Here is a 12,872-nt window from a genome sequence, read left to right as displayed (position 1 = left end):
ATACATGTTTATCATAAACACACACACACACACACAATGATGATATAGATTAAAGAAAGAACATGTGCGAGGTTGTTATAGTTTATAACTAAACTCAGTGGAGGATTAAAGTTCTAATAGAAGTGAATGTACAGGATTGATGGTTCTCGGTCAGGGTGTGAAATGGGAGACAATGCCTGTGTTGACATGCAAAGATTTTTGCCAATCCGATGGAATACATTCTGATTACAGATTCAGACTGAAGTGTTTATCTGCACATTGTGCTCTACAGTCTGATGAAATTCTCAGTTTACATGCACAGTATATGTAATCCGAGCCAAAAGTATGTGCATGCATGGACTACAATTTAGTGTAAACATTACTGAGTCAAGCAGGAGCATGTTACCTTTACACAGTTTACAGCTGGCGCACTTGTGTTTTTAGTTGCTTTAAAACATGGCAGACTCAGGAAAACATAGTTCACTTGTACTTTTTAAAGAAGGGGTGAGAGGAAGACGTCGTGTCCTGCAACATTCTGAGACACATAAACTGCCAATCCCGACACCGAAACGAAACCGACACAACACCTCTGGGTGAAAGTGCGCAGTGGTTGGCGAGAGTCGTACTGAAGGAATTCACAGATTTTGAGTGGAAGTAAAATTTTCGAATGACACAGCAGTAAATTATTTTATGTGACTTAATGTCAGATTATGTGGCCCCTGCAGAAAAAAACCGTAAGAGCCCCTATAGCAGTAATAATGCATGTTGCTGTTGCCTTGCACAAACTAGGCTCTTGCGTCACGTACCACGTTACTTCCAACCAGTTTGGCCTCCACAAAAGCAATCGAATAGTGAGGGTGTGCTGTGGACGACTATCGGAGGCCCCTGTTCGGAAAGATTTCAACTCCCACCTCTGGGAGAGCTTATCTCATGTCCCGGAGGAGGTAGGGGACATGGAGTCTGAATAGACCCTGTTCAAAACCTCCATTGTGGAAGCTGCCAGGCATAGCTGTGGCCAAAAGCTTGTGGGTGCCTGTTGGGGTTGTAACCCAAGAACCTCCTGGTGGACACCGGTGGCGAGGGAGGCCGTCAAGCTGAAGAAGACTGGTTGGCCCGAAGAACTCCTGATTCAGCAGACAGGTACCGGCAGGCAGATAGGTATCGTTCGGACTCAAGGAGGTTCCGGACAACTGTCCAGCAACTTAGGAGCGGTCGGGGTGGCTGCACCCAAGCTGTATTCGGCAAGGGTGGAGAAACTCTGACTTCAAACGAGGATATTGTCGGTCGGTGGAAAGAGCCCTTTGAGGAACTCCTTAATCCGGAAGACGTGCCTCCCTCACGGGAGTCGGGGCGAGAGGCTTCAGGTGTGTCAAGTTCCATTTCCCTAGTGGAGGTCACTGAGATAGTTGGTAAGCTCATCAGTGGCAAGGCACCGGAGGTGGATGAGATTTGTCCAGAGATGCTTAAGGCTCTGGATATTGTGGGGCTGCCATGGCTAAAACGCCCCTGCAATATTGAATGGACCTCGGGAACAGTACCCTTGGACTGGCAGACCAGGGTGGACTCGCAGTGACGCACTATCAGCAACTGAGAGCGCATCACTGCGGCAACGTTTTGTGCTATAAGCTCCTAAATCAACCAAAAGTGGTAAGTACCTGAAATATCATAACTTCTGCTGGTTGTTTCGTCTGCTCGGAGTGTGGCATGTTTAGTTTAACGCCCTTTTCCGCCTCTAGCGATAATGATAGTGGCTGTGTTTGTGCTAAGTGCCAGCTAGTTAGCTCTCTGGTGGAGAAATTGGACCAGCTAGAGGTGCATCCAGAGGGTTATTAAAAGACAGACAGCAAGATTCAGTGTTAGAAGCTCCGGGTGACCTAGGGGGAGTAAGCACCCCCTCGACTTTGGTGTTAGAGCCCTCACAGCGGGGTGAATGGGTGATGACTTAGCGGTCTAGCCGGAAAGCTAAGGCCAATTCTAATACCGAGGCCAAAGCTAGCCCACTGGAACACCACGCTCCTCCGATTCGTGTGTGAAACAGGTTTGCCCCGCTCAGTGAAACACCCACTTTTAAAAGGGCCCTGGTTATAGGAGACTCGATTGTCAGACACGTGAAATTAGCTACTTCTTTAAGGGCGACAGTTAGATGTTTATTGGGAGCCAGAGCGCCGGACATTAGTGGCAACCTTAGACTGTTAGGTAATAAGAGGATATTCGAGGATAGTCATTCATTTAGGGGCCAATGATATCCATCTGCGGCAGAGATAACTAAGGGTAATATTAGAGAGGTGATTAAACAGGCCCAGATGATGGTGTTCCAAAAATCAAGTGGGCTTTATAGACAATTGTTTGCGTTTCGAGGGCAAGCCTGGTCTTATAGTTAGGGATGGTGTTCACCCCATGTGGGAGGGTGCTGCCTTACTTTCTTGCAGCATAGTTCATAGTCTTTTAGTTATTCGGCAAAGTAGTGTAAACAGCTGCTGACAGTCCAGAGCCAGGACCAGGCTGCAGACAGACAGGCTAAACTGACCATCTGACCAAGATCAGCTTTATTGAGACTGTGTCTTTGCCCTGAATTAAAACTAAATTTAATCACAGAAAAACTCAATCAGCCCGTTTAAACAACCTAATGAACATACATCCGTATTTGTAAGGGGGAGCGAGGAGGCGGACGCATATGCTGAGATAAGCGAGATTTATTAAGTGCAAATCCAGGGTCGTGGTCAAAGCAGTCCAGGGTCAATAAGCCAACATGGATAGAACGAGGGTAAGACATGACAAAAACCAGAATCAACACATCAAACAAAGACCAATACAATCATACAAGGCAAGGACAAAGACTGATACAAAGACCAGCAAAGACAAAGTGCAAACACAGGGCTTAAGTAACAATGGGTAACGAGGGACAGGTGAAAACAATCAGGGGTGGAGTTACAAAACAAGGGGCAGGACTACAGATACCAAAACAAACGCACATGGACTAAACCAAAACACGAACACATGGGCAGGACTGGGAGGGGCCAATCGTGACATTATTTAGATGATAGCACTAACACCTTAGATCTAAAATTTGGACTACTCAATATAAGATCACTAAACTCAAAAGCAACCATCATAAATTAAATTATAAGTCACGATACATTTGACATTTTCATCCTTACTGAAACGTGGGTTAGACCAGATGAATATTCAGCTTTAAATGAAGCCACGTCTGTAGGCTGTAATTATGCACATAGACAAAGATTATCAGGCAAGGGAGGTGGAGTCTGTATAATATACCAAAATACTCTAGATATTAGTCAGAAACAATGTGACACCTTCACTTCCTTTGAGCTCGCCCCATGGTACAACGTGATAAAACCCATACCTTAAAACAAACTGTTCCACTCTGCCTGGAAGGACAGCCTTATAGAGTATAGAAATGCTCTCACTAAAGCTAGCTCAGCATATCTGGCCTCACTGATCGAGAATAATAAATACAATCCTAGAGTTCAGTGTAGTGTGATTTCCAGAATTACAAAAAGTCAGGCAGGTACTGAACCACAAATTCCAGCAACTCTCACCAGTGAAGTTTTTATGGACTTCTTGAATAACAAAATTGAAAATATTAGACAACAAATTCAACCCACAGTATTTAATCCAACTTGGCTGTTATCTGACTTGGCTGATATAGAACAAAACACAGCTGTTGAAAAGATCCTGGAAACCCACTCCCACAGCTAGAGCTAGAGAAGATTATCTCCTCTGCAAATTACACAACCTGCACACTTGATGCAATTCCCTCAAAATTACTCAAAGAAGTACTACCAGTTATTATAAACCCTATATCAACTATAGTAAACTCGTCCCTTAGTCTGGGCCATGTTCCCAAAGCTTTTAAACTAGCAGTTATCAAACCCCTGATCAAGAAACCAAATCTTGGTGTCACCGTTTTGTCTAATTACAGGCCTGTTTCTAACTTGCCATTTATATTTAAGATCTTAGAAAAAGCTGTGGCCCAACAACTTAGTTCATATCTACATAAGAACCATATATATGAAAAATTCCAATCTGGATTCAGGCCACATCACAGCACTGAGACAGCTCTAGTTAAGATAACTAATGATCTTCTTCTTGCCTCTGATCAAGGATCCCTTTCCCTGTTAGTGCTACTTGACCTCAGCTCAGCTTTCGATACAATAGACCACAACGTTCTCCTAGAAAGGACAACCCAGTCTACTACATGTGGTTTTTGGACTTGGAGAAGGTTTATGACTGTGTTCCCCAAGATATCTTGTGGGAGGTTCTCCGGGAGTATGGGGAGCCAGGGCGACTACTCTGGGCATTCAATGTTTATACTCCCGGAGTGAGAGCTGTGTTCGTATACTCGGCATTAAGTCAGATCCTTTCAGTGTTAGCGTTGAACTCCACCAGGGTTGTGCCCTGTCTCCACTCCTGTTCGTGATATTCATGGACAGAGTGTCAGGGCATATCCAGGAGCAGGAGAGCATTATGTGTGGAGGCTGGAGGGTGGCATCTCTGCTATTTGCGGTTTGCAGCTGAGCGTGAAGTGGGTGGTATGCGGGTCAGCACCTCCAAGTCCATGGTCTTAGCCCAGAAAATGAAGGCATGCCCACTCCAGGTAAGGGGAAAGGACTTACCCCAGGTGGAGGAGTTTAAATATCTTGTGGTCTTGTTCATGAGTGAGAGGGATCGTGAGTTCGGCCACAGGCTCAGACAGGCAGCAACAGGAATGCGGTCACTGTAAAGGACTGTAGTGGTGAAGAGGGAGCTGAGCCAAAAGGCGAAGCTCTCTGTTTACCAGTCGGTCTACATCCCAACCCTCACCTATGGCCATGAGCTGTCGATAATGACCAAAAGAACGAGAATACAAGTGGCAGAAATTATCTGTCTTAGTAGGGAGGTGAGCTACACTCTATTTGATAGAGTGAGGAGCTCAGTCATCCGGGAGGAGCTCGGACTAGAGCCGCTACTCCTCCATATTGAGAGGATCCAGCTGAGGTGGTTCGGGCATCTGATCTGGATGATCCCTGGATGCCTCCCGGTGGGGTTGTACCAGGCAAAGCCTACCGGGACAAGACCCTGGGACCCGCTGGAGGGATTATATCTCCAAGTTGGTCTAGGAGCAGCTTGGGGTTCCCAGGAATGAGTTGAAGGAAGTTGTGGGATACAGCGTCGTCTGGGATTCTCTGCTCTCTCAACTGCTACCGCAACCCTATCTGGACTGAGCGGTTAATGATGATGATAATGATAATTTTTTTTCTCTTTTCTAGTTTCTGGAACATCAGCTGCAAAATGCCTGGGAGCACACATCAATCTGAACTCTTTCAGTAGGCTCACCTCCTGACCAAGGTAATGTGTTATGCAAGACAGAGTATTCTTAGAGCTTGTTCATAGTTATGGTACATAACATCCATCTTTTTACTTTATAGGGTGTGAAATACATTGAGGGAGAAGAAAGAACACTAATACTCACACTGGGCAGGGCATGCTTTTGCTCTAAAAACATAAATCTACATTGCTTTCTTCCACAAAATGTTTTCATATGATTATAGACCATGTTGACATGACTGCATTCCTGAATTTCTGCAGATTTTTCAAGTGCACTTTGATGCTCCTGTTTTACCACATCCCAAGGTGTTTTATTGGATTCAGATCTGGTGACTGGGAAGGTCACTTAAGAACACTACGGTCACTGTCATGTTTATAAAATCAGTTTTAGATGACTTTTGCTTTGTGATATGGTGCTTTATCATGCTGCAAGTGGCCATCAGAAGATTGTAAATTGTGGCCAAGAAGGGATGCACACAGTCAGCAACAGCAATCATACAGTATGTGCTGTGTTTTAGTTTGTGTTGGAAGCCTGCTTTTGTTTTAGGTATTTTACTGGTACTTCTTGAACCTTAGTTTACATGAGTTTGTCTCTTGTTAGGGGAAGTACTTAGTAGTTTGGTATTTTATCTGCATGCTTTTAACGTCATTTTAGAAAAGACAATGTTGAAGTCTAATCTGTCTATTTAACTAGGTCAGAGGCCTGGGAGGTGGCCTGGGAGGTGTAGAGTAGTTAGCTTTTCTTTCCTTTTGTACTTTAGATAGGTATTTTTTTTGTTTCGGAGTAGACAAACATAGCTTTAAAAACTTTATTGATTTGCTCCTCAAGCTTTTAACTTGTTAGAACCAGTTTAGTTTTTTAATGCGACACTACTGATCCCACAATGCCCTGGACAAAACATATGGGGGCTTGTCCAGAATCTTTTAGTCCCTTGTAATTTGTTATTTTTGTGAGCTGATGAAGGGTGGAGAGGGTGAGGAACTTTGGTTGTTAGTATGTTAAATAGATATTAATGCTGTCATCTCATTTTGTTTGAGCTCTCTAGTGTTTGGAACTATTTTCATTAGAAGGAATGATTAGTGAAAATAACTGCTCACATTCCTGATTTGTGACAGTTTATGTTGTTAAAAGGCATTGCTTTAGAAATTGGTGGTTGAGCCTTGTTTATGGGTCCATCTAACTCTTCCAGGTAAAGTGGAGGAGGTGCAGACTTCCCCCTATGGTAGTGGAAGTGGAGAAGTTGGGAAAAACTCTTATAGTGGTTTTATAGTTTTAGGTAGGCAACCATGCAGACAACCTTTGATTTTGTAATGCCAGTCTTTGTTTTCCCCCTGCTTGATTGTTTTGGTTGATTCATTTTATGATATTGGTTAGGGTGTGCACATGTGGGTCATTAAAGAGCATGGGTTTGTTCACAATACTGTCAGATTTGACTGACCTACTAGAAAGGTTTGATCTGAGCAACAAATGAAAACTGAGAAATGAGACTTGTAATGTGAACAGACGTCAGCTTCTAAAGAACAATGCACAACAGAATATACTACATAAAGCTATTTATTTTCATAGTATTAAAATCTTTGCGGCAGATATCACCAAGGTTTAGGAGCAACAGATCTGTCAACACTGACAGAGAAGTTGAAATTTGGAGAAATTATGCACTGAGACCTGGAATGATCTGACCTACAGGTGAAACTTGTAATAGAAAAAGAATGGATTCATGGACAGAACCTTGGGGCAGTGCCTGAGTGATCAAATTGTTCATCAGTGAAGCCTTAGTAACGGAGTATGTGCAGAAGGCCTACTTTACCAAGACTGGTGGTTAAAATTCTGGAGCAGGCAGAAGTGCCAGCATCCAGTTTGCAGAACAAGTAAAGACAACTACAGTTAATACCACAGGTGTTTGTATTGGATTCTAGAAGTTTGTGCATCTAGAAAATGAAGATATAGGCCTGTGACACAAAGTGAGCAGTGGAGGAGGGTGACAGCCAGTGAATTTATTTTAGTTTACATACAAAGCCAAATACACAACATAACTTGCAAACCACAACTCCAAATGAGCATGCAAATTTAAGCTTTTTAGTTAATTTACTAAATACACAATTCACAAAAAAAGAAATAAGGCCATTCACAAATTGGAGAGTCCAAATAAAAAAAATAAAAATAAACAAACAATGTAGAACTAAACATCATAACCATTTTATTGATTTAAACCCAAGTGACATAAGACCAGGATAAGTGAAAATGAAATGCATAATTTCATCAGTCAGACTTTCCACCCACAGACCCTAATAACCTTTTCCACCTAAGCCTGACCAAAACATTCTCAGTGAAAGTGAAAACTGTCTGATAACTAGTTCTCTGTCTTTTTTCAGTGATAGTTATTCAGCAAGAACAGTATAAGTCAACTCACCGCTATGCAGTTTAGATGGAGATTTCAGTCTGGGCCCTGTTTTATCTCACTCAGTACAGCAGAACTTGTGGAACTTATTCAAAGCTCTTCATTGTTGTTAAAAGAAGAAATTTAAAGTTGGTAGTTGCATTTTTTTTTTCTGAGTTGCTTGAATGACTCAGAGGCCGCATGCTTGGAAGAAGGTTGGGATGTTTGTGTGGATATATATGTGGAATGACTTAAGATTTAAAAAGGAGGACCAAGTCAATTCTTAACTGTCCTATAATCCCTTTTATGTTTAATAATATTATATGAAAATCTCATTTGAGCCCCAGGTATTAAACCCAAAATCATATGTGTATTTTGTACATTGAAAGACATCAAATCATGTGTGCATCTTAAAATGTAAATAACCAGAAGCTTTTTCCACACCATGGAGTGATAAAGATTTTTTTCAGGTGTGAATGCGTGTGTTGGTGTCTTCGGAGGTGACTCTGACTTGTAAAACTCTGTTCACACTCAAAGCAGTGATAAGGATTTACACCTGTGTGAATGCGCAGGTGTAGTTGCAGACTACTCTGTAGAGCAAAATTCTTCCCACACGCTGAGCAGTGATATGGTTTCTCTCCTGTGTGAATGTGCTGGTGTCTTTGGAGATCACTCTTTGAAGTAAAACTCTTCCCACACTCTGAGCATTGGTGAGTTCTTTTTTTGTCTGTGATCTTTTGTGGTGGTCTGCAAGGTGTCTTCAGGTGGAAAGCAGATGTTTTCTGAATAACAGAACTTCTGGACACCATATTCTCACATTCAGTCTTTCCTAATTTTCAGCAGTTTCATTAAGAGTTTGTGGATGTTAATTATAAATTTGCAGGAAAGTTGTCACTAGGAGCAGGAGACTTGCAAAAGATCATCATTGTAGAAGAGAAAAAGAGGGGGAAAAACCCACTGGTTGATCAGGGAATAAAGAAGTTAACTGAAATAAATAGAAAAAATATTTTTCTGTAAAACAATGTTTTACTGATATAACATTAGATTACAGGAGTTATAACCTTTTTTAAAGTAATTTTTTATCCTGTTATTTGTTCAATATTCTTTGGGGGCCACCTATCAACAACATTCCCATGTACCCAAAATTTATTTAACTCAAAGGATAAACTGACTGCCCTTCATTTGATGCTTCTTAAACATAGATAGATAGATAGATAGATAGATAGATAGATAGATAGATAGATAGATAGATAGATACTTTATTGATCCTGAAGAAAATTTAGCAGCCAGTAGCAGAGACAGAACACTGTACAGTAACCGTATACGGGTATAGACATATAACAAGAATAAATATACCAGATCCTATCTATGAGCATATATACAAAAAGAAAAAATACAACAATCTGTGATGAAATCTATAACCTGAGATGAGAGATGCAGTGCAATAATGACTGTACAAGAATTTACAGGTAATGACATGTAATGACCACTGAATGAATAAATAAATATGTGCATATATTGTACCAAATAAAGTGTCTAGTATCCAGATGTGCAAGATGCGCAAATAGGTATGCAGAAAGTGCAATATGTGCAGCATGCTGTCTATATGTGCAGATGAATAGATAAACACAGGATAAGCATGAGATTCAGATTCAGTCCCCCCCCCTTCTCTGCTGACAGCAATGAACGTACCAAGTCAGTTTTAAAATATAAAATTTCTTTTCTTTCAGTGCCAATAAAGAGGCATTTGAGAAAATCACGCTTGAACTGTACTCACCTTTGTTTAAATCGTCAGTTTTAATCTATATTAATGGACGGAGCACAGGAGACATATTCAGAGGTAGATGACAAAAGGTTTCAATTTGCAGGAGTCTGAGAGAAGGTCTGAAAGGTCAGCAGCATCAGAGCGTCAGTGCAGGTGCAGAGGTGTATTCACAAACTGAAGCACAGATTCTGAGACCAGCGCAAGTGAGCACAAGTCACAGTCAAGAGGTGCATACAACAATATTTCAGACCTCAATAATACTGTTGTTCAAAGAAAACAGGATCAACCATTACCTCACTATGTTAGAGCGGATGGCACAGGCAGAGATGTGACAGAGAGGATTGTGCACTTCACCTTCTTCCACTGCTAGAGAGTACAGCCACAGTGAAGTATGTGTTTGTGGACAGTGAGCATGCTCGGGTCTTCAAGTGAGTGAAGTAGGCTATCCTGAAAAAGAATGAGATAAAGAGACTTAGAGACAATGCTTCTACAACAGGAGACTGTCAAGGGCACATCAATTTAGACAAACTCCCAGACAAACAAACTCACAAGGGTGTTTCAATAAATGGCTATGAGGAAGAACACCAAAGTTAGCTTTAGATGGTGAGCAGAGAACATGCTGCTAAAATTCTTTAATTGTTTAAAAAAAAAAAAGGCAGAAAATCCTTGTCCAAGTTCATTACTCTCGCAAAACTAGTTATGTTACGTCCCCATAGTAGAGATTAGAGTACAGCAACAGTGAGACAGTAATACCAGTGAAAATAAATCACAAAACTTTCAAAGTGTTGGTAGACACAGGAGCCAGTCAAATGCTTATTACAGCTCAATGTCTGCCACAGCTAATTCACACTGGCAAACTTGTCAACAGAGACAAGCAAGTTTATCGTACAGCTGAATCAAATGTTGATTAAGGGCCACGCTTACCAATTAAATGTAAGCATGATGCAATATTATCTATTAAGATCTATCCAGCAAGAGGAAAAAACTAACAGAGAAAAAGTACAAGAGAAAATTAAAGACATAAAAATAATGCAACAACTGAAAACCCCAGCTATTGAGCTATTAAACATAGTGGAATTACAAAGGCAAGATGAAATGCTTAAGCCATTGTTGGCCAAGTGCTGGAAAGAAAGTAGGCTAATAGGAAAACATTGCCAACAAGTTGCAAAAATGGACAAATTGTACAGGGTCAAATGAAATTTTGAGCAGCTAGTGGTCCCCAAATGCCTAAGACAAGAAGTTCTGAAACCTGGTAAGTAAAGTGAAAGCTTAAATTTCAACAGTAACAAGTTGATATCCCCTCCCATCGACACACCACCAATGGGAAGGGCAGTAGTAGGGGTTCGGTGCTTTGTGGATCGGGCAGTGTCCGAAGGCGTGGGCCTTGGCATTCTGATCCTCGGTTGCTGAAACTGGCTTTTGGAACTTGGAATGTTACCTCACTGGCGGGGAAGGAGCCTGAGTTGGTGCGCGAGGTTGAGAGATACCGGCTAGATACAGTCGGGCTCACCTCAACACACAGCTTGGGCTCTGGGTCCAATCTCCTTGAGAGGGGCTGGACTTTATTCTTTTCTGGGGTTGTCCATAGTGAGAGGCGGCGGGCAGGTGTGGGCTTTCTCATAGCCCCTCGACTCTGCGCCTGTATGTTGGGGTTTTCTCTGGTGGACAAGAGGGTAGCTTCCCTACGCCTTCAGGTTGGGGAATGGGTCCTGACTGCTGTCTGTGCTTATGCACCGAACAGCAGTTCAGAGTACCCAGCCTTCCTATAGTCCCTGGGAAGGGTGCTTGAAAGTGCTCCTCCTGGAGACTCTATTGTCCTACTGGGGGACTTCAACACGTGGGCAATGACAGTGTGACCTGGAGGGGTGTGATTGGGAGGAATGGCCTCTCTGATCTGAACCAGAGTGGTGTTCAGTTTTTGGACTTCTGTGCAAGCCAGTTTGTCCATCACAAAGACCATGTTTGAACACAAGCATGTCCATAAGTGCACATGGCACCAGGACACCCTAGGCCGCAGTTCAATGACTGACTTTGTAGTTGTGTCATCTGACTTGCGACCATGTGTTTTGGACACTCTGGTAAAGAGAGGAGCTGAGCTGCCAACTGATCACCACTTGATGGTGAGTTGGATCAGGTGGTGGGGGAAGATGCCGGTCAGACCGGGCATACCCAAACATATAGTGAGGGTTTGCTGGGAATGTCTGGCAGAAGAACCTGTCAGATTGATCTTCAACTCACACCTCTGTCAGAACTTTGACCAGATATTGGGGGAGGTGGGGGACACTGACTCAGAATGGGCCATGTTCCGTTCCTCCATTGCTGAAGCGACTGACTGTAGCTGTGGCCGCATGGTAGTTGGTGCCTGTTGGGGAAGTAATCCTCGAACCCGGTGGTGGACACCTCAGGTGAGAGACGCCGTCAAGCTGAAGAAGGAGTCCTATCGGGCATGGTTTGCCTGTGGGACACCAGAGGCAGCTGACAGGTATCGACAGGCCAAGCAAACTGCGGCTTCAGTTGTCGCCAAAAGGGGAAAGGGAGGTCTGGGCCTCATTGCTTAGGATACTGCCCCTGCGACCCAAACCCCGGAGAAGCGGAAGATGATGGATGGATGGATGGACAAGTTGATATCATTGAGACGTTTGTTGTGAGACTTTTTAATCTGGTCAGATAAGATGTGTTAACCATCAAACCTTTAGCTGCTTAATGTTTTTAGCTGTTTAATCAGTTTGGAAACTTGTCAAGCCAAAATTTTATTTTACAAATAACTGTGAATTTTACCATACAAACATTTAACGATCAAATCAGTATGTATGAATCTTCTATAAACAAGGCTCTTCACTCCTCTCTTCTGTCTGTTCTTATCTCTCCAGTGTGTTATACCTGCCTGTTTCAAGACCCCCGTCACCATCCACTTCCTAAAACACACACAATCTCCTGTCTGGATGCCTAAAGACCAACTGTCCTGAACTCTGTAGTCATGAAGTGTTTCAAACTCTCAGTGCCTTAGACCCTTAATTAACACTGCTCTTATCTGGTCTCATATCAACTCAATGACAAGTCCACATCTGAGGAAGAAGTAAAGGAATCTAGGGGTCTTAGAGCAGAGTTAACATGCTGCAGCTGAACAAAGAAAACTGTTATTATAAAAAATATTACGGTTAATTAGCTCAATATAACACTGAAAAATGACTGAAATCTAAATCTTTAATTTAAGTGAATTTAGTCCAAGAAAAAAGTTCTTTATGCCTATAATTGTCTTACAGAACGATGACAACGACAACAATGACAACAACTATTTGGAACAAAATCCATTTGACTTATGCGTAAATGTGGAGAGAGAAAGGTCAAATTACCTTATTCACACATTAATAAGTGGAACATCAGAGAATGCATAAATGAAATCAGAGAAAAAAACATTTTGA

The 12,872-nt window shown here is 42.3% G+C and overlaps 2 protein-coding genes across 2 annotated transcripts in view; both read right to left on the bottom strand.

Annotated features, from left to right (window-relative positions):
- Positions 1 to 12,872, bottom strand: part of LOC108443621 (NACHT, LRR and PYD domains-containing protein 3-like) — a 38,318-nt gene that overhangs the window by 24,114 nt on the left and 1,332 nt on the right. Inside the window, exon 2 of the mRNA XM_037532084.1 lies at positions 9,744 to 9,897. The gene's annotated coding sequence lies outside the window, so the exon portion shown is untranslated. The remainder of the gene's footprint in view (positions 1 to 9,743; positions 9,898 to 12,872) is intronic.
- LOC108443622 (zinc finger protein 850-like) overlaps positions 7,303 to 12,872 on the bottom strand; it is a 225,995-nt gene continuing 220,425 nt past the window's right edge. The window contains exon 8 of the mRNA XM_037532177.1: positions 7,303 to 8,399. Within this exon, the coding sequence (XP_037388074.1) occupies positions 8,096 to 8,399 (304 nt within the window). The 3' untranslated portion in view covers positions 7,303 to 8,095. The remainder of the gene's footprint in view (positions 8,400 to 12,872) is intronic.

This window comes from Pygocentrus nattereri, chromosome 2 (genome assembly GCF_015220715.1).
Source record: "Pygocentrus nattereri isolate fPygNat1 chromosome 2, fPygNat1.pri, whole genome shotgun sequence".
In the NCBI taxonomy this organism is placed as follows: Eukaryota; Metazoa; Chordata; class Actinopteri; order Characiformes; family Serrasalmidae; genus Pygocentrus; species Pygocentrus nattereri.
This window is presented reverse-complemented; position numbering and strand designations above follow the sequence as displayed.